Source organism: Gouania willdenowi, chromosome 22 (genome assembly GCF_900634775.1).
Source record: "Gouania willdenowi chromosome 22, fGouWil2.1, whole genome shotgun sequence".
Classification (NCBI taxonomy): domain Eukaryota; kingdom Metazoa; phylum Chordata; class Actinopteri; order Blenniiformes; family Gobiesocidae; genus Gouania; species Gouania willdenowi.
The window spans coordinates 22,662,260-22,683,336 of record NC_041065.1 but is presented as its reverse complement, the minus strand read 5'-3'; the positions used below and the strand labels follow the sequence as shown (position 1 = coordinate 22,683,336).

At 41.0% G+C, this 21,077-nt stretch overlaps 1 protein-coding gene across 8 annotated transcripts in view; it reads right to left on the bottom strand.

Annotated features, from left to right (window-relative positions):
- The window catches only part of arid1b (AT-rich interactive domain 1B), a 230,419-nt gene extending 214,870 nt beyond the window's left edge, over positions 1 to 15,549 (bottom strand). For 6 of the 8 annotated variants that reach the window (XM_028438181.1, XM_028438183.1, XM_028438185.1 and 3 more), the window contains exon 1: positions 14,020 to 15,549. In XM_028438181.1, the coding sequence (XP_028293982.1) occupies positions 14,020 to 15,204 (1,185 nt within the window). In that variant the 5' untranslated portion in view covers positions 15,205 to 15,549. The remainder of the gene's footprint in view (positions 1 to 14,019) is intronic. The other 2 variants (XM_028438186.1, XM_028438188.1) reach the window with 1 other exon arrangement.
- Positions 15,550 to 21,077: the final 5,528 nt, after the last annotated feature.

The following is a 21,077-nucleotide window of genomic DNA, read 5'->3' as shown; positions in this document are numbered from 1 at the left end:
GGGGATTTGAAAGGCTACACGGTGTGTGTTGAGAACATGCAAAGGCTTCAACTCTCCGGGCAGGTGGGAGACAGCCAGAGCATTGGACACAAAGAAAGTCACACAAATGTACCGTACAAACACACACATGCTGGGAGCAGCAAATCAGAGGCTAACCCTAAATTTAATCCCTGCTCTCGTATCCATCATCCCTGTGCCATCAAACCCTTCCATCCCATATACAAATTATTCATGCCAGCAGCTAAATGTATTCATACCATTCTGTTTACTTTATTACACCACTTTTATTCTGCTCTTTTCCCCACATTTGTTTACACGAATAAAAGCCTACTCTGACAGAATTATCCCTCTGCACAACAAAAATAAATCACAGCGCTTTCACATACATCATTCACATTCAAAGAGCACAGCTAAATTATAGATGGCCCCTTTCTCCCCAAATATGCATTTCATTAGCATTTCCTTTGCCTGTTGTCTTTTTTCTTTCCCCCTGCTCGCCTGCGCTTACAGCCCACTGGTGTGGGTGCGTGTGTGTGTGTGTGTACTTGACTGAAGAATGGGAACAGACTTGCAGCAAAGCAGGACGCGTCCCCTTTCCCTAGCCTAATTTAAGATTCAATTACAATACTCCTTAAAAAGCGTCAACTTTGCAATTAATTATTTTAAGATTAGCCTGACAGTAATGGGCCTCCCACCGACACCAGCCAGCGCCAGACTGGCCGCCTGCACCCCAGGACTGCTGTCTTTTTACACTTTATGTATAGCTTTAATTCTTTACCCCAACGGTGAGCTACTTTTCCTGGCCAGGTTTTGACCTTTCTTCCACGACCTCAGAAAAAGCACGGATACATTTTCTTCCTGAAATCTCCCTCACAGCAGCCCTTTCTTTTTATCTCCTCCACTTTTTTGTTGTGTTACACTTTCTTTACTCTCACGGTGTCTTTTTTCTTTGCCATTACTTTGCGTAGCGCTCTGATCTCGCCCATGCATGTCGTGCATGCAATATTGCTTCAGTATAGTGGACTGTTTCTTTATGAGCCACCAGGGCATTCTACGACGTCCTCTTGCGTCCCTGGGAAACAGTGACAGATGAGCCTTTGAACCTATACACACAAGCAAACACACACGGCAAGTAACCGTTACCGTCTGTCAGCTGCAGCTAAATGTAAGCAAAAAAAAAAAAAAAACCTAAACAAAACACACCACCATCCTCCACACGCTTTGATAGAAGCCAAGCGAAGCATTTTCTCTCCCCTTCCTCCCTACTATCACCAACACAGCCGCTGTTTGCATCGTCCCCCCCGTTCCACCCTATCCCATTTTTTTCTCCTCCTTCTTTTCGGAAATGAATGTCATCATCCATCCGCTTTCTCCAGCCGACACGACTCCCACCCGTCACCCTCGGGCAAACCTTAGCCGAAGCCATGGATCCTGTTTATTTAAATATTTGATATGTAAGCAGCCATAAAATAAATGTCAGAGGAAGGAAAGGGAATGGATATGCACAGCGTGGGAAATGAAGCCATTATGGGTAATGGTTTCTGATGTACATCACCTCTACAGTGTAACAGCACACAGCCCCCCCCCCCACCCTCCAGAGGAACTCGCTCATGACCAAGCAATGAGATGCTGGAGCAACAGGGGAATAAATGGAGCACAGGGCTGACCAGTTAGTGGGAGTGTGTTCACCACAGAGATGGAGAAGCAACAGCCACACACACACACACACACACACACACACACACACACACACACACACACACACACACACACACACACACACACACACACACACACACACACACACACACACACACACACACACACACACACACACACACACACACACACACACACACACACACACACACACACACGGAGCAACACAGTGGTTCGACTAGCGATATGGAAAATAGACCCTACCATGCACAATTGGCTTCTAATAGATTGTATAGTCCTCAAACCATCCATTTACAAGACATTTCCATTTCAGGGACCCCTGAAAGCAGCACTTTGCCAGCACTTTGCAAAACACCTTCAGAATCTGCTGCCTTTACAAAGCTTCCCGCTCAGTAAATGCCAATTCCAGCATGTATTTTCAAGTAAAAAGCCAGCTATGCTTTTGCTGGAGAATCCCGAACATCACTTTATTGACTTGGCAGATTTTTACAAGTTGGAAACCAGACCAAGCATTGCCTACTGTTCAAGCCAGCCTGCTGCCAATAACATTCTTAATTAGTGCATTCTTAATGTTATGTGCACGTTTTCATGCACCCCAAGGATTACACGCCTGTGACGATTTCACTCAGGAACTGATAAAAGATGTGTAGGGAGGTAGAGTGAATAAATCAAGCCTGTATTTTTTAAATAGAAAAAAAAAAATAGGTGGGGAGAGTAGAGTGATGTAGTGTCTTACTGAACAACCTTGAATTTCTCCTTGATGGTTAAATGCTAAAATACTGCATATCAGCAAGAAAATTAATGAAAAGAAATCCTCCAATTAACAGAGAAAATCATCTCAAAATGTTCATTAGTGCCGATGATGTATTGGCTTGGCATTTCAGGGCCTTTTATTCTCAGACCTTTGCCTAACAAGCTCCCTGGCCACACCAAAAGGCTCCAGAGAGCAGAATGGCATCACGTCAGGAGTTACAAGTCAAAAAGAGGTGTAGCAGGGTATTGACCTCCTCACCTTTAATTGCTCAAACAGACTGGATCCCCCTGTGATTTTCCTATCCGTCAGCACGCAGGAATTCCTGCGAGGACATTTAAACGTCCATGAAAAGCCCACAAGCATGCACTTTAATCATCCATACGTACTTTTAAAAATGTACTAAATGTCTGCCTAATAACCTCATTTCACAAGTAAACATTTTCATACATGCATAATCATCTATTTCTGTATTTTATCACTGACGCACAAAAAAAAAAAATACACAAATATCCTGCATTATTCTATGGTTTAATCATTTATTCATTTCTTTTTATGAAAGTGAACAATTAAAAATTTTAGAAATTTACATGCATTTAGTGACAATATTTCAAACATGTTTCTCAAGCAGTGGGATTGTGTTGAAAATGTATTCAAAAAAGTTATTTGGCAGCATGTTTTTATACATAAATCAATGGTATTGTATATATCCTACAAAGAGGATTATAATTTGTGTAGTTGTATGTAAAGTCTGACAAAGATTAAATAACCATTAAAGGCAACTTGTATCTTCATCATTGCTGGATTTTTTATTTTTTATTTTTTTAAAGTTAAGTTTATGACTGCTCCATCCAACGTGTGTGAAGGATCCTTACCGCAAATCATGTCATTCTGCTGATCTCAGACTCGACAACAAACACACACACCTCTTTATACCATATATCTATCACTACTGACACTTTGAAGCATTATATTTATGATATACTGCATATATATAAATTTACCACTGACACTTTTTTAATCATATATTTATATAACATATACTTACCCAGAATATCCTTTGTAATTCATGTTTCTTTTATTTGTTCCCAATGTGTGAAGTTATAGTTTATTGTACTTTTCAATACAATGAGAAATAAAGTTGCTCAAATCTCAAAAAGCAAACATGGATGAATAAAAAAAAAGATCAAATGCAACCCTAAAAAATGAACTAGTGCACTTCTAGTGTTCTAATTAATACTGCTGATTCAACATTAGCTTATAATGCACAAAGCACAGCACAGACACATAATTTCCACACAGCAGAAAAGTTAATACTCAGTCACATTATGTTATAGCCTGACCGATTAATCAGCTGGAGTATTGACCAATGTCGATTAATTAGTGATAGCAAAGACGGGCTCAATTAATTGGTTGCACCGTTGGGCTCTAATATTGAACCAACAATATTCTTGCACACACAGACTTTCCCATGCTCAATACACACCTTTACATAACGATCACACACATTTCAATATCTCCACCCAAATCCCCTACACACATGACCCGGCTCCCCTCTGCCCCCTAGTGAGCCAGGTCAGGCTGCCCTCTAGAGCACCTCGCCCTCTGCGCTGTTAATTATCACTAATTGGCCCTACTTTTTCCCCTCCCTGCTATCAAGAAACTATTCATCTTGACTCGTTAATGAGTAAGCACCGTAGTCACAAACCAAGGTCGCCTGAAACTCGCTTCCAATTGAAAGACACTTGAAGAGCAGGAAAGAAAAATGAAAAAGCAAAGAAAGTGAAAACGACAAATCATGAGTTTTCAGAGCTGTCCAAGAAAGAACACACCGGACGATTCCAAAGATGGAGTGATGAAAAATCTACGAAAACAAAAAAAACTACAGAATGTATCCAACAATGTATCAATGAAAAATAATGCCTTGAGCACTGATTAATGCAGTCCAAACCAAACAGAGAAAATTAAAAATGTATGACTTCATAGAGTCTCCTCTCTAGACTTCACATGCACCGTTTTCATAACAATCCCATTGGCCGTCAGCCTGAAGGAGGAAATTGGCAACATGTTCCACTGGTGATTTAACCACTTTTAAATATCTAATCAATGTTGGAGGTTTTATAAATGATTAGTCCAGCTGTGGTTTTGTTTTATTACCAAGCTGGCTAGCACAAGAAAACTTTCACAAATTTCTACAAAACAGGTGTGCTATCAATGTAATAGATAATGTTCAAGTGTGCAATTAATCAAACAATATTGCTCTTTTATCATCAAATAAAACTGAGCTCCACGGGTGGTCTATAATTCTTTTAGTCCACTAAACTGTCACCAACTCTGAAATCAAATAACTGACTAAGCAACAGGCAACCTAGTGTCCACATAGGCATCAACGCCAAACAAGATCTTAATGAATTGTTATCGGTATCAAAACAATGATGTTATTTTCTCTGAAGTGCTTCTGTGTTGTAATTCCCTGGCCGGCCTCGTGCAGCGCAGCAGAAACATGAGCAGTCATGTGCTCCTGTAGAGCTGTGGCAATGAGCCCAGCATGACAGGATTTGTCAATGGGACAGTCTTCTATGGATTATGTTAATGTGGTATTCCACGCTCCCCTCTGGCATGTGTCTGACATTACAGTAACCTTTGCATGTTTAACCAACAGTAGCTATGGATGTTCATTAAGTAGGAAGATTGTGTCTGTTTGCATGCACTCAGACACACAGAGACAGGGCACCATTGCATCTCCTGGAGATTAACTGTACCAGGCAAACATTAACTCTGGCATTCTGTATTGATATCCTTTGAAGAAATTAACACAGGGAGGAAATAAGACATTTAAACTCCAAAATAAAGTTCATGTGTGTGCAGTCAATATCCAATCCAGTTCATCTAGTTTGTGCTGAGAGGAGTGGCTGGAATGTAGAGCACAAGTCTGGCCCTATCATAGAGGCAAAAGAAGTGAGAGCAATGCCAAGACTCGATTCCCTGCTCCACACACACAACAACAAACTGAGTGGTTCCCAGTGTAACTTCTCATCACACATGCAGCTACTCCAGCAACCAGTGCTCAATATCCACAAGCTTGTTTGCATGTATGATCCATGCAGAGAGGAGGACGTGGTCTACGTAGAGCACATGTTTCAAATCAGGCCCTATAGAACGTCAAAAAAAGAAAGTAAAAATTACTGAGAAAACATGAATCATTGTGTAAATTACCAAATAATTTACTTGTGTATATCTCAGTAGGGTTGCAAAGAAGCCTAAAATATCTGGCAAATTTTAATTGGAATTTAGGACAGGGAGTTTTGGCAAAATTTAAAAAATAGTAACTTTTCATAGGAATTTTTTAATGAAATTAAGCAGAAATTGGGAGCAATTTCAAACCACTGTATCATATCCAAACATAAACATTGGCATCCATGCAACATAATGCACTATAAAAAAAAAACAAAAACACAACATTTCAACAGTTTTATGGAGTTGCATTGATTTTGTGACAAATTCAATAAGGGTTCTACAATATTTGCAGGGGTTTGCGGTTTTTTTATGCTTGTACAACATCATTTTTACTCTCAAATTGTTGAAATAATCCCTTTTTTAATCCAAAATTCTGCTCAATTCTCAAATTATTTGACTAAATTCCCCCATAATAAATAAATATAGTCACTACCTGTCACCTATTGCTTGGATATTGTCGGTGCCTTCTATTATATATATTAAATTCCGTTTCAGGGTATAACCATTTCTGTGTCACTTTAGACTTTATTGTTTCATCATCTTTCACTGTTTAAAGGACTTCCATGTCTGTTAAACTAGCAAACATGCTAGGGTTAATCAAGTTTATGCTGAAATCACGTGAGATTTAGAGAGGGACCGGAGAGGGTCCCATTCCTCTCTCTAACACTCCCTCTATGTCTGCTTCTTCCCTTGTGTGTTTGCTCCTGTACTCCTTCTGGCTTTTGTCTTGCAGGTCCGTGGGATCCTCAGTGTGGAGTTACAGAGTCTCAACAACTCTGTCTCCACCTTTTCCTCTGCACACACCCAACACAGCATAACGTGGATGGCTGTTCATCATAGGAATGGGATCCACACAAGGTTCCTGCTGCTTAACAGAAGGTTTTCCTTGCCGCCATGATGAATTCATGTTGGGTGTGGGATACATATGTATGTGTATATACGTATATATGCATATGTGTGTATCCATAAAATGAAGAGTCCGTCCTTAAGACTGCCCTACTGTAAAGTGTCTTGAGATACCATTGGTTATGATTTGGCGCTATACAAATAAAAGATTGATTGATTGATTGATTGAGATTACGTCGCAAGAGCAATGTTAGCCACAATGCTAATACATACCATGGAAATGCATGATATGGTGCAATATCATTATTTGTGAAACATTTAATTACCGCCACGCAGTGAATCCCCCTCACGTTCTGTATGAAACCCTGCACAATGATGCGTCACCAGCTAAAAAGACCACAGGTTAAACTAACACACCATCAGCTAAACTGTCTTTGTACCAGAGCCTTTTCAGGTTTGAATGCAGTCATAATAACCTGAATCGCTTGTTCATTACAACACTTTAAAAATACACATCAGATGAAGCTTTGCATTAATTTTCAATCTGATGATAACATGATCACTACTCAATCCATTACACGTACACAGCAAGAGATTTTGAAAGGGTTATAGGTGGAATTGGACATATTTATCCATTTGTCACACTTTCTAGACATTAAATCACCAGTTTTTCGGTGGAAAATAGAGTGTTGATGCCTGATATTGTCCTAAAACATGAAGGTGAGGCATTTCCATGTCATGTTGCGGCCAGATTTTAAATACAGAGAGAGAGAAAGTGAAAAAAAGCTTTTTCCATGTCAGATTGATTTTTTTTTTAAATTCAGAACATGAAATCTGTGTGTTCTGTCTGTTTTCAATGATCATGGAAAATCAGAGGCAATTCATCTTACAGCAAAGACATCCCAGTGACCTCATTTTAAGTGTTCAGACAGGAGTGACCATAAGTGTACAAGTATCCATATATTCCTTCATATCAATTACCATATCAATGAAGAACGACTGGCAGCTTCTCTGACCAAAACCAAAATCCACAAATACCATCTCATTTATAGTCACATTTAACTTTCCTGTTTTGTCCAAGGACACAACAACAATAGGAAAGAGTACAATTCAAACCACGAACTCTGCAGTTATTGAACGACCTGCTCCGGCCTCTCAAATAATGCATTTATCAATTGAAGAAAAAAAATCTTTCTATTTTTATACATTACACCCATTAAAAACCCTTTCTCTTCCAACTATACAAAAAATCTCTCAGCAGAGGTTTTAACATTTGCCTCAAAGCATAAAAGTTCCCGGTTCAAACTAAAGGACCTTTAAGTCTTTCTGTGTGAAGTCTACAAGTGCTGCAAGTGCACGTGTCCAATAATAATCAAATATTTATAATATTCAGTGTGAGACCACAGAGATGATCTCTCACACACACTCACACAGAACCTAGCCTCCAACTAACATGCATTTTTTATCTGTCGAACAAAACCACAATTGTGTTCAGACATGAAAAGAAAGACCAAGCTATGAACCATCAACAATCTGAGGGAAACTCTGTGGGGACCAGAAGTCAAAAATTAAAAAAAAAAAGAGTTGATGTAACCATATCTCTGCTCTGTGTGTCAATATCTGAAGAAAGCAAAAAGAAGAAATAAACAAATTCACAGAGAATCAGAGCAAAATGAGGAGAAAACGCAAAGGAGCAGACAAATCTCATTAACACAAAACTCAACGCGTTGTCCTGCGTCAAATCGTTTTTCTATTTTTGTCTGTGGGTGCTTCACTGACGACAGACAGCAGCGTGCTGGTAGTGTTTGGTGTGTTTGTGTTGTTTTCTACTTCTTTTTTTAAAAGCTGGGTAAATGATCTCTACATGTCAGCGCTGATGAGGATCAACTCAAAACACACGTGTGAGCGGAGTGCTCAGCCTGTAGCCTGGTAGAGACAGGTAGAAGAAGAGCACAAGCTTTGATGTAGAAAGTGACAGATGAGGCCGATGATGATGATGATGATTTTGATGATAATGAATTTCTCACAGGCTGTTTAGATCACGGCAGCAGTATGTAGCTCGTACATGAAGGAAGTCGAATGATTGCACACAGCTCTTTGTTTTTTTTCAAAAAATTATATAAAACTAGAGATGATTAGGTAAATTAATCATTTACCTCATTTATATTTACAGTGTTTAGCATATATGGCAATATATAGATATAGACATCGGATATCAGTCCGATATCAGCCAGAAAACGAATATCGGGTTTTATCTGACTGCATCTAAAAATCACAGATATATGCGCTACGATAAATATTTTCACTCCAGCACTTCTATCCATAGGTGACTGTGGTTCACACTCCAACAAAGTAGGTGGCTGTAAAGCACGTTAATGTTGGCGCTGGTCTTATAATTTATTTTTTATTTATTTTTATTCAATTGTAGAATACTGCAGATCTTATGTTAAAGGTTAAAATGTATGTAACCAATTGGTTAATAATAAATGGGTCAGTTTTTATCATACCTACTGTTGTTGACTATTGTTCTCTGTTTGAGTGACATCACTTGATCAAGCCTTTTCTAACATTCCACACGACAAAATAAGTAATAAAAGTATGTATGACTCGTGCAGATATTGCTTTGGTTCAATATCGGTATCCGCCGATACACAAGGCTGTAATATCGTTATCGTATCAGAAGTGGAAAAAAAAAAATCATTATTATATCGGGACATCGCTAATAGTTATGGAACTAAACAATATACAATGTGCAAAAATCTATGACAATAGAAAATACATATAGTTTACATAACCTCATATTATATATTTTTAATCTAAACCTAGAATTATTGAAGTAGAGCAATGAAGATGAAACCTGTCATTATGTATGAATAGTAAAGATTGACTGAGAGTTCTTAAAACTCCACAAGTTCATACATTTGTTGAAGGAAATCAGGGTTTTTCTGGAAGTCCATGGATATTTCATTTTATTGCCCTTTGCTGAAAAGCAGGGGTGAACTCAGATGGAGAAAGTTTATTTCTATTGGTGAGCTGTGCACACATTTGATCAGTATTATGTATTAGTATTGGATAGGATATGCAAGCTCTCTAAATATCTGAGCTAAGTCGTCCCTCAGGACATCTCACTCTTTTCCAAAAGCCAGAGATGTAAACAAAGTTCAAAAAGAAGGAATGCATATTTAGAGAAGAAATACAGAAAGAACAAATAGGGATTGAATGCAAATGAGTGGAGAAGACCATCTGCTGGCAGAAGAGGAAATTATGGTGAACATTTTGGAGAAAACATCAGGAGAAGTATACATAAAGAAAAGTCCTTCCATTCAACAAATCCACGTGGCTAATTTGCAAATGTGAAGGTCAGAGTGGTGACGATTACATTACAGTGTTGGGGGGAGTTTGAGGAGATTTTTCTTCTTTAAGAGGAGATAAAATCACATTATTTGTGTGTGAACGTTTGCACGATGGAGGTCGACAACTCATAAATACTTTTTTTTTTTTCTTTGAATCATTCTCCGGGCTGAGGCAGGGTGAGATCCGGAGGGAGCAGATTTTAACCACGCTGACATTTGAGAGCTCACACTGACTCTCTCTCCGCTTTGCTCGGCTAAGGCCCATTCCTCAGAAGTCAGCAGCCTTCCATGTGACTCACTTCCAGTATCGCCCACAATTCTCCATCTCTGGCCCTCCAGTGGTCGCCTCGGTCTTGACTCACACTGAGAGGAAAGCAGCTAAAACTACATGCATGTGTTTATGTGAAGAGATGTCTATGAGAGAGGGCAACGTGCTCATTCAGCTTTTTCAGATCCTTGTTGATTCAACAACTTTAATTCTTTTGCTTTGGGGCGAAGCTGAAAAAGCAACAGTGGCAGTTTGTTGCCTTATGCTTCAGCCATGTTTGATTCACATTTAACTTGTCTTAAAACCATAAAAATAAGGGGGATAAAATGAAACTGAAAAGATGATCGAATCAAAAAAGATCCAGGACTTTATTATCCACAGGAAGAGGCCAAATTCTCTCATGTGAACAATTTAATTTCTCTGAGATTGCTCTGGGGAAGCTGTGAACATACACTATGGCCAGTCACTCCAAATAACAGTAAAACAAAGCATGAATTATCACATTTGCCACCTAATGATAACCAATCTTAGGTCCACTCATGCAACAAGCCTGTTTTCGTGGTTTAATATTTTTTTCCAATCAGAATTAATTGGTGTTTTGCTAAAACCGCATGCAGACCAAGGATAACCCCAGTCTGCCAATTACCTAAGTGTTTCATCCAAAGAAGATGAAAAACGCTGTGCAGGCCCTTATCGAACGCAACAGAGCAAATTAAAATTTCTCTGGTTTTGCTAATCAACGCTGTGTCGGGCATCCAGAACGAAGATGTAAACTAAGACGACACAGACTAACACCTGACAGGAGGAAAGCTCGAGATGGAGGAAAGGTGAGTAGAGGGGTACTTTAAAAAAAAAATGGGCTGGGGTGGAGCTTGGACTGCTTAGTGCTGATAAAGAGACTTTAACCTGCACACAGGAAACACAGCTGAGTGACACAGAAAATCCAAACGCACCCTGGGTAAGAAAATGTAGCAAACACACCTTCACACACACACGCTGGACTGTGTACGTCCATTTCCTGTCTAGACCCCATGGGCTGTCCGTCTAATGCAGAATGTGTTCCCTAAATTAAACCCCTGCAGCTACAGTCGGGCCCATCGCTATGCACAAGGCTCCGTGAGATAGCCGCATAATACAAAGTGACATTGATGCATTGCTCCCATTATAAAGTCTTTGTTCATATCACACTAATAATTCATAAGAGAGAAATGTAAACAGTATGCACTGGAGAGCTTAGCGAGTAGGGATCATTTCAAGGTAAGCACATTACCAAGGAAGGGACTGATAGACTTTGAAATAGAGACCCAATGAGCTTTGATTTCCATTCTAAGAAGGAAAAAAACAAAGAGCATCATAATCAAACAGTGGTAACTGCATCCCTTCACATTCATTTTACTGGGTTAGATTTTTGGAGTTTTCGCAGTAACGTTACATTTCTGCCTGTAAACAAGGCCCTTGTTAATATCTGCTAATTGCTTTCATTGTTGTGCTTGTGCGTTGTGATTAGGATAACACACTGAATCAGGCTTGTTACGTATAGAATGAGAAAAACAATGTTTCATTTATGATGTAAACCTAAATAAGTCATTAGGAGTGCACGTGTGCTTTTTTTTACGAGCGCTAAGTGCAGACTACACATGCCGAATGTTAAAAAAGTCACTCGCTGTGAGACAGATTTTGTCCCAGATTTACATGCAGACACATGGATGATCAGAACAGATAGCATTGCTCCATTTCCTTTCAATCACACAGACTGGGCTGGTAGAAAGAAGAACTAGGACAGAGCTGTTTTTATTGATGGAGCATGTTTGATTCACACCTTTAAGTATCACATGCATCTCTGAGGTACAACACACACAATTTTTTTTTTCCCCTGAGTGGCCAGAGAAGCTAACTTGTTGTGTGTTGAAGCAGTGTAAATGAGGCACGCTTGTTATATTCGCAGTGTGCTCCAGAAGAGAGGCAGTGGGGAGAGAAATTGAATTTGAAAGAGGGGGGGGGAACTGTGCCAACAGGTGACAGAGGCGTGCTTCGACCAAACGCACTCTGAAGTGAAGCGCAGTCATATCACGGGGCCAATTTGGAGGCAGTATTATGCACTACACCACTTCGCCTCTTTCACACAGCCTGTCAGAGCACAGCAGAGCCGTGCTGCTGCTGCTGCTGCTCCAAATATGAATTAAACATGGGGCTTTTGTAGAGTGGATATAGTACTGCTGAAATGTTGGTGGAGTAAGGGGAAAAAACCGAGAAGCAAATGCACTTACTCCTAAAGTGAGAAACTGTCAAAATAGAGAAAAAATGTTGAATAAAATGGTAATTGTAAAGACTTATCCTGTGTATTTTTTTTTTCTTTTTCCAGAATTTTTGGATGATCTCGAGTTCAGCACAAACCATTTGTTATTCCAAAAAGAATAGTTATTTTAATGTAGTCAAAGGGACTAAGAATTGAGTAAAGACTTTTCTTCTAATAATACACATTAGCGAACCATCATGCAGTAAAACATCCTCCTTATCTTCTCAGCATCCAACCAATGATCCCCCTTTGATTGGAGTAATGTACGCAATTGAACTTCTTTTTGTTTTCCACAAGCAGTCAAAGCTGCACTCAACCACCTCGCCCTCCAGTCATCCAGATGTGGCATCCAACAGAGCGCATAATTCAGTGCATCGAAAACAGACGCAGAATAATGGTCCTTCAGGAGAACCACAGTATAGTGGATGCTTTGGGTTCGGAGTTCTGCTCTTCTTCTGGGTGGGGGGGTCTGAAGAGATGATGCAGCAGCAGAGTTTTAACCCGGACAGGAAGAGAAGGACTCAAATACGTAGATGTCATTGGTTAATTTCCTCCACTGTTGCCTTTAACATGTCCTAAAGGAAGGCATTCAACCCCAGCTGTAGCTTTGCCCAGGAGAGAAAGTCTATTTCAGAGGGTTTTTAGAGGAAAAATGGGACTGAGTTTTGGGAATATAAGGGGAACGTTATCCTTTAATATCTGTGAAAGTGTCCTTTTTCCAACAGGCTGTTTATAATTGTAACAGCTCTGAAAAATTTGCCACACATTAAATTTAAAATTATGTGCTGGAAAAAAAAAAAAAAACGCTCATTTTGATGATTACTGGGAGATATGCATGAAAGTTGAGTTGCTGTGATTAATTTTCTTTGCATGTGAAGTAGATTCCCAGAAGAAGTGAATGTAGCATCAGTTTATCTCATGGCCAAACATCCCTGAGGGTTTTTTTTTTTTTTTGCACAGCGGGGTCACAAAGAGCCAATCAGAGAGCAGTCTGGAGTCAGCATCCTTGGTCTGTTCACCTGCGGTTCGCATCCCATATCAACCAACAAGGATGAAATCAGGATGTAGTTAAATAAAATACTGTCAGTCATTATTATTCCGCAGTGTCCGTTTTATGTCGCAAAGCAGCCAAATCATTTTTTTTTTTTTTTTTTTTTTACTGTGTTCTACTCGGTTTGACATCAATTCATTTACAAAAATGTAATTTAATTTAATAATTTAATTTTAAAGCAACGCGGCAACGTGTCTGAAATCATGTAGACAGAAGTGACCCATACAATAGAACAGGTTTTATAAAAACACATAATAAACACGACTTTACTTAAACCTTTTTGTTGTTACATTGGAATCAGGAGCGTTATTTACAGTGGCTTTAATCAACATAAAGTTGTAGGCTCTAGCTAGGTTTGTTTTGGCCGCTCTCCCTACAGGTGTGCCAAATTAGCTAATTAACCACATTAGGGTTTTTGACACACTTGTTAGTTTTCTGCATCGTCTCCCTGTTATGAATACACACAGTCCACACACATACATGTCATATAATGCATAATAAAGAAACAAAGTAAGGGCTAAAGTTTCCTAAACTCACCTGCGTCCTGCTGAGGCTTGGCCCTCCGTTTCCAGGGTTCATTGAGTGCGGATGGTTCCTCTGTTGCGCTCCCCAGTGGACCGAAGCTGATCCATACTGTGGCCCCCCGTCCTTACCCAGGCCCAACCCGCTTTGGGCTGAGGGCCCGCTGCTGTAGTCTTGATAAGCCCCTCCATAGCCCCTCATCATGGGGCTGGGGGAGGTCAGCAGCTGGTTGAGGGTCGGTGTGGCCCCTGATGGATGCTGCTGCTGCGGCTGGGTCTGTCCCTGCTGGAACCGCTGGAAACCTCCAGAAGCCCCCAGGGGAGACTTGGCATGGCTTGCTGATGAGTTGCCCCCCATCATCGTGTTGCCAGGTTGGCGGCACCCGGAGGGGCTCATCATACCGTAGCTTCCTCCTCCGCCATAGCCCGCGCGGTACCCAGGGAACTGGTTGTACTGGTTGTTGTGGTACCCCGCTTCGTGGGAGTTCTCCATGCTGTTATGAGCCGAGGAGTGCGTTATTCCCATCCCACTGCTTTGTTGCTGCTGCCCGCCATGTTGGTCATAGCACGGCCTTGGAGGGTAGTAGTTATTAAACCCGGAGTTTGATTGCTCATACCTGGAGCCCATCATCCTCTCTGATGGTTTACAGGTGAGGTCCACTTCACCTTTACCTGCCATGTGCTGCTGTGGGGGCTCCCCCTGGCCGCCCAGCAGGTTCTCCTTTCCGCCCTGGTGCTGGTGGTCTATGTTCCGATCCCCTCGGACCACCTGGCCGTTGTTGTTACTTTGGACCTGCCGAGGCTGGTGAGAGGCAAACTGGCCGAACTGCGGCTGGTGCTGCTGCGGCTGAGGAGGCTCTCCACTGCCCGCACATTTCAGCTTGTGGTTCGCGATCAAAGCCGCTTCCATGGAGGAAGTGTTGGAGTTGTTCGACGCCGACACAGACGTGTGGTTATTCCCAGCCTTGTCGTGCTCGTCTTTGGAAGTTGAATGGACCATGCTGCTGAGCTCGTTTCGGCGGTGATGGTCTACATTATTCAGAGTCCCATCTCCCAGCATCGGTCCACTTCGCTGTGCGCTCCCAGATCCTCCTCCTCCTCCCCCGGATTTTCCAGAATTGAGCTCCGGACCCAACCCGCCGGATAATTTCTTGTTTTTATTACTGGTCCTGGTCGGAGCCGATGCCACTTGCGCAGCCATGGTCACTCCAACATCTCAACGCACAGTGACAGCGATCACCCAGCCAGCCTTGCGCACAGAAAGCACCACAGGGGGGTTAAAAAAAAAAAAAGCTAAGACTGGGAGATAAAAGTCTGAGGAAAAGACGAGCTTTGTTCTTGTTGTAGAGGTTGGAAAATCAGTGCGTCAGAAAGGCTTTGTTTCAGAAGTTTCTCCAGGTTTAAACGAAACTTTTCCCTTCCCACCTCCGCCTCTCCTCCATCCCGGTTATGTACAGCGTGTAGCAGCGTCTCCTGGAGCCCTTGTGGCCGTGCATGGCATGAGAGAGAGCGGGCTCTACCAGCTTTTCCACCTTCAGGGCTCCGGCGCGCCTCGCATGGAAAATCCGGACTGGAGTAGCTCACCATTACGCACCACATGCCTTCATTTCTTCATGTTTTACGCAGCTTGACGTGCTGAAAAGCGGTTGCACAAAACACACCAGTGTATACGTTTTGTTAAATTTAACACACATCTCTCTGATGACAAAACTGGGCTGTTATTTAATATGATAACCTCTGACAGCTCTGAGTGGAACACATTTCTTATTTTTTTTTTAAAAAGAAAGAAACTATTCCTGTACAAACTGACATCCCAAACTTACGCAGCTGTTCCTCTCTTTTCCTTCACACCTAAAACTTAACACAAACCCTAAGCATGCCAACAAGTTTGTCAGAGGGAGTTTCTGCAAGATCATCCAGGTCTGCTTTTCCTTCTCCCCACCCCGGTTATCCCTGGGCTCCACAACCCTGTCAGTCGGACACGCAACCACAAGCGGAGCACAAGTGAACCAGATTCTCCTTTTTTCCTTAAGCACTTATAACATAGGTGCGCCATGTTTATATAAGAGGCAATCACGGAAATATGTAAACTAGTGACACTATTTTAAATTAAAGAAACCAATTGGCAATGAATATTACTTAGACTATTTTTTTTATGGGAATCATTATGGAGAATTTAAATTTTAAATGTAAATAACAGAAAAATATAAAAATAAACTGAAATATTTAGTGTACGATCACACAAAAAACAAAGTCTACAAAAGATGCCGTCCCATCAACGGTATTCAAACATGAATGTGAAATAGTGCTTAGTAAAGGAGCCAGAAGGCTGTCTGCTGGGACTTGAATGAGCAGAGGGTCTGCTTTGATGAGATCAGATGCATTTGATCAACAGAGGGAGCTGTGGATGAAAGAAGGGGGAGGGGGTGGGGGTTGTGGATGAGTTGGTAAAGGGTGGCAATGATGAAGGTGAGTAGAAGAGGGGGGAGTGGGAAAGTTTAGGATGGACAGGGAAAAACCAACCACTTGGTGTTTATTATTATTATTATTATTATCATTATCATTATTGTTGTTGTGTAAGGATGTCACATGCGCGTCGATATGTCACTTTGCCTCATGATGTACTTTCAGGTTTGAGCTCAGTGGTAAGTCACAATTTCCCATGACAATGGTAAGACCCCTGCTGGACAAACAGTGTTAGTACAGGTTTCAGCAAATTCACTGAAATTCAAGCAAAAAAAAAAAAAAAATATTAGGTGGACAACATATTAATGTAAGGAAAGAAACACACAGACACAAATATTCACTGGAGACAAATGAATATATGGCTTCCTGACCACACATTTTGTTAACATTGACAGCCTTTTATTTTATCGTATATAGATTATTGTACATCGTTTGCTTCTCTTGTGTTAAGTGTGGATTAACTATTTTTGTTTGAACTTTGTTCCAGTTGTAATTCACTGTGTGGTAATTCTGAGAGTTTTAGCCCAGGCTTGGTGCTTTATCAGTTGCCTTTTAAAATCTGGCCAGGGACACCAGATGAAAACCAGCATTTTTTGGTTAACTCTGGCTCATTTACAGCACGTCTGTTTATTAATGTGCATTGTCCCTTTTAAATAATCAATACATTAAAATAAAAAAAAAACATTATCCCTGGACACATTTCACAATTATTTGTCTTTATGTCTGTGCCCATATGGCAGAGAATAAATCGGCCTAACCCTGACACGGCCAGATGACAGTTAATCCACAGGGCATAGTGAAAAGACATTCAATGACGATAAGGTAAGAAGGTAAAACGAACTCTGCAGGTGATGGAAACATTCCATTACAGTTTGTGCATCGTTTCAAATGAAATATCTCCTGTGCACCAAATAGAGGTTCATCACTGCTTATGCGCACCTTTTGATTAAAACCAGCCTCATCCACACCGTTCCTTCTTTTTTATTCTTTGTACACATGATGATTCTGCCTCCCATCAGAGCCCAGGATCAAAGCGCCCATGCTGATCTCATCTAGAGCAACACCAACACTGACAGTAAGGGGACCGGGGGCATTAGCATATTCTATGATAGCGCCCAGGCTTTTCAAGTCTTGGCTGCAACCCTGGGTGTGCCGTTCTGTGGCTTTGCAACTCGAATTTCCCTCGCTCACTCATTAAAAAAACCCCACTGTTCTCCTGTTAATTCGCAGACACACTGATCTGTTTGAATGGGGAGGATGAGCATGTGTGTGTGTTTGTGTGTATGCAGGAGGGGAGGTGGAGGGCAATGGCTCAGTGCATTTGCATTTATGTTTAATTTATAACCTTCAGGGGCCCCCTGATGCAGCAAGATTGAAACAATAACTCCAGACAAACACAAGGAAGAGAGGAGGAGGATCCGGAGGAGGGGAGAATGGAATTAAAAATATACAGCTCTGGTATATGCTTTGAATATGTGTGTTTGTGTTTTTGTATGCGTGCAAGGATAAAGAGGATGTGTGTGTACAATCTGTCCACACTGTTTTTTTTGTTTTGTAAGATGGTGCATTTGCATGGAGGTGCATCTAAAGCACACATACCCACATGCACACACTGACAGTGAGGCAGAAGTCTCCAATCCGCAGGGGGATAACATGCCACGCTGAGTGTCTGTCAGGAGGAGAGCTGGAGCCTGTTCCAGAGCAGTCTGCAGGGATCTCCCCTTCAGCAGCCCAGTGCAGCAGACAGAAGCAGCAGCAGCAGCAGCAGTAGCACAAGCCTGGCCAAGCACAGAAAGTGGGTCAGCCTGAAACGCAACAACACACATGCACACACAACTCGGATAAGATCCAGGCCTGGTGTCACACTGTGGCAGAAATAAGATGCAGAGAAGAGAAAGAGGACATACACCAACGTGCACTGTGGATTTTGTATTAGTTCCATTGAATACAGAAATGAGGTAGTGGGGGTCTTATTTAAAATGAGGGGGAGATGGATATGGAAGAGAGATGGGGGCAGGGGGTGCACTAGCTAAGACAAAATAACCCAGCCAGCCATTGTGAGCGCACACCCAATAGAAGTGCATCAAATTGATCCATAGTCTTTTCATTTCAGGCTTGGGTAAATAACAGCATTTGCATTGATCATGCTGCAAACCAGGCAACAACAGGCTTGGGAATGTACGGCAGACGTGTTTTGGATGTGTATGCATGTGTGTGTGTGCGCCTACAAAACATCTTATTCCTTTATGCTCCTCACAGAGTCGAGGGCCTCACCAGAGCCCTACAAATGACTATGATGGATAAAATGTTTTCTACAGCACTTCAAAAGAGTGGATGCTATTGTGTCCGCCTGCAGACCGAATCAGAGAATCATAGAATTCCCAGGATGCCGCATGCTCTATTTATGTGTTATGAAAAACATGACTCAAAAGAAAGAAAGAGCGAAAAAAACAGCAATGCTCTACTTTCTCTGTCAGCTATCATGTGAAGTGTGGAGAGGGGGAAGAGGATGAGAGCGAGATGCAGACAGGGAGAGGAGAGTGATTTTCTTCATCCGCAGATCCTATCCTGATGGTGACAGGGGACTGGGCTCTCACACCCCCCCACCACCACCTCATACCTCCACCCCGCCTTCTGATGCCTGTCACTGCTTCCCTTCTCCCGGCTGGAGGAGTGTGTGAAGTGTCCCCCGAGAGGCACCGACTCAAAGACGGTATTTACAAGATCCACACTGAGCCCACTTTTAACTGCCTGTGAAGAACTTCTCTCTCCGCCCTTTGATGTACCAACCTAATGGGGAAGAGCTCGCCGGCAGTCATTGCATGTGTTAGCAAGGCAATGGGAGCTAATCCGCTAGCATGGTGAGGCAGGCTCCATGCTGCGTTGCAGTAAGTGAACACTTGAAAATGCAGCACAGATTTGGTGCATTGCTGTCCTTCGAGAAAATCCCAATGGCAAGCATCACAATCGATGACAAATTATCAAAAGCCGACGCAAAAGTCAAGCGCGAGGTTTGACCGGTGAAGCAGCTGCTTAATCGATAACGAAATAATTAACAGAGGAGCACAGTTATGACAGAGGTGGGATTATTTATTCAATGTGACACCTTTAATTTTACTGACTTTAAACAGATTCTTTAATGATTCCCTGAGCTTCCTAATTCTTGTTCTTCTTGACATTTTATCCACATGAAACACTTGCCATTAAAGAACAGGTAAGCAGGTTTTATTGAAATCACACACTAAGCAACTGGCACCTACAAATTCCACTTTAAAATTGGAGCAATTATTTCAATTACAAAATTAAAATCCTGAGTATCCCGAGCACCTTAATCAGTTACTGGTGACTTTTATGTTATGGTGACTGTTCAACACCACTGTTTACTGAACGATTTTGGAAAATAATCTAATTGTGATTTTTTTTTTTTTTTCCTCAATATTGCGATTTAAAAAGCGATTATTTTTTCAAGGGCCTCTTGTCATGTATTTTTCCATGAACACAAGCAATAAATCAATCTGTTTCATAATAAACCAATTCAGATGTATTTAAACTTTAAATAAATATAAAATATACATTTTAAAGCACAAATTACAACAATAAAGTAAACAAATCTGTGGCTTTACCTCTTCAACAAATCTAACTAACTTCACATTTCATGAAATATGTAAACATGTGGACTGTACTTCTTAAACACTCTCTGAACTTAACAGGACAGTACAAGAAAAAAATAAATAAAAATTAAAAAAAATTGCAATCCTAGTCCCTAGTCAAAACGACTTAACGGATTTTGACAAAATTGTAACAAAAGATAGACCTTATGCCATGGAAGATTTCATTACATTTTGGAGGGAGATCCAGGTTAATAGACTGATACTGGATCAGTTTAAAAAATAAAATAAAAACTATATCTCTCGTCATTGGCGAAATTGACACATTTCGGTTAGAAATTGACCGTCTTTATGGAATTTAACTCCGTTACATTGGGTTAGTTCCTCAATTACCTCATAGTTTCATCTAGATCAAATCTGGATTGCACATTTGATCAAACTTCCTAGCCACAAGGCGAAAATGTGGAACTTTGGGCTTCACAAGCTGAAAGTCTTTTATTCTGAAACCTTTGCCAAATGTTTACAATGGTTGTAAGATGCGGGTGAAATGGAAGTCGACATCATTTCTTGACAGAAAAACTAAAGCTTAAATACTTTTTTGTGCATCAAAAGGTTAAAGGTTATTTATACAACTTGGGGATTGTCAATGAAGCTGGGATTTCACGTGTGCACAAATCACACTAGCATTAAAATGTTCAGAGGTAGAAACTGATGCTCGTCCAACTTAGTTTGATCTGCACCGGCGGCAATGAGAAGGAAAGCTTTCATAACAACAAGAGGCGTTTGGAACGATTTTGAATTAGCCTAATTAGGTTTTTGTTTTGTTTGTTGTTCAGGAGGCATGATCAAAGTAATATTTCACCAATTTGTGTCAGCTTTGGGAGGAGATGAGGAAGAGTTCGGAGAATACATCCTATTAATCTCGTCAGGTTTGGTGCACTATGTTAGGGACGGTAATCAAAACAAAGAGAATTTTGAAAAACGTAAAGTGTTGATAAGA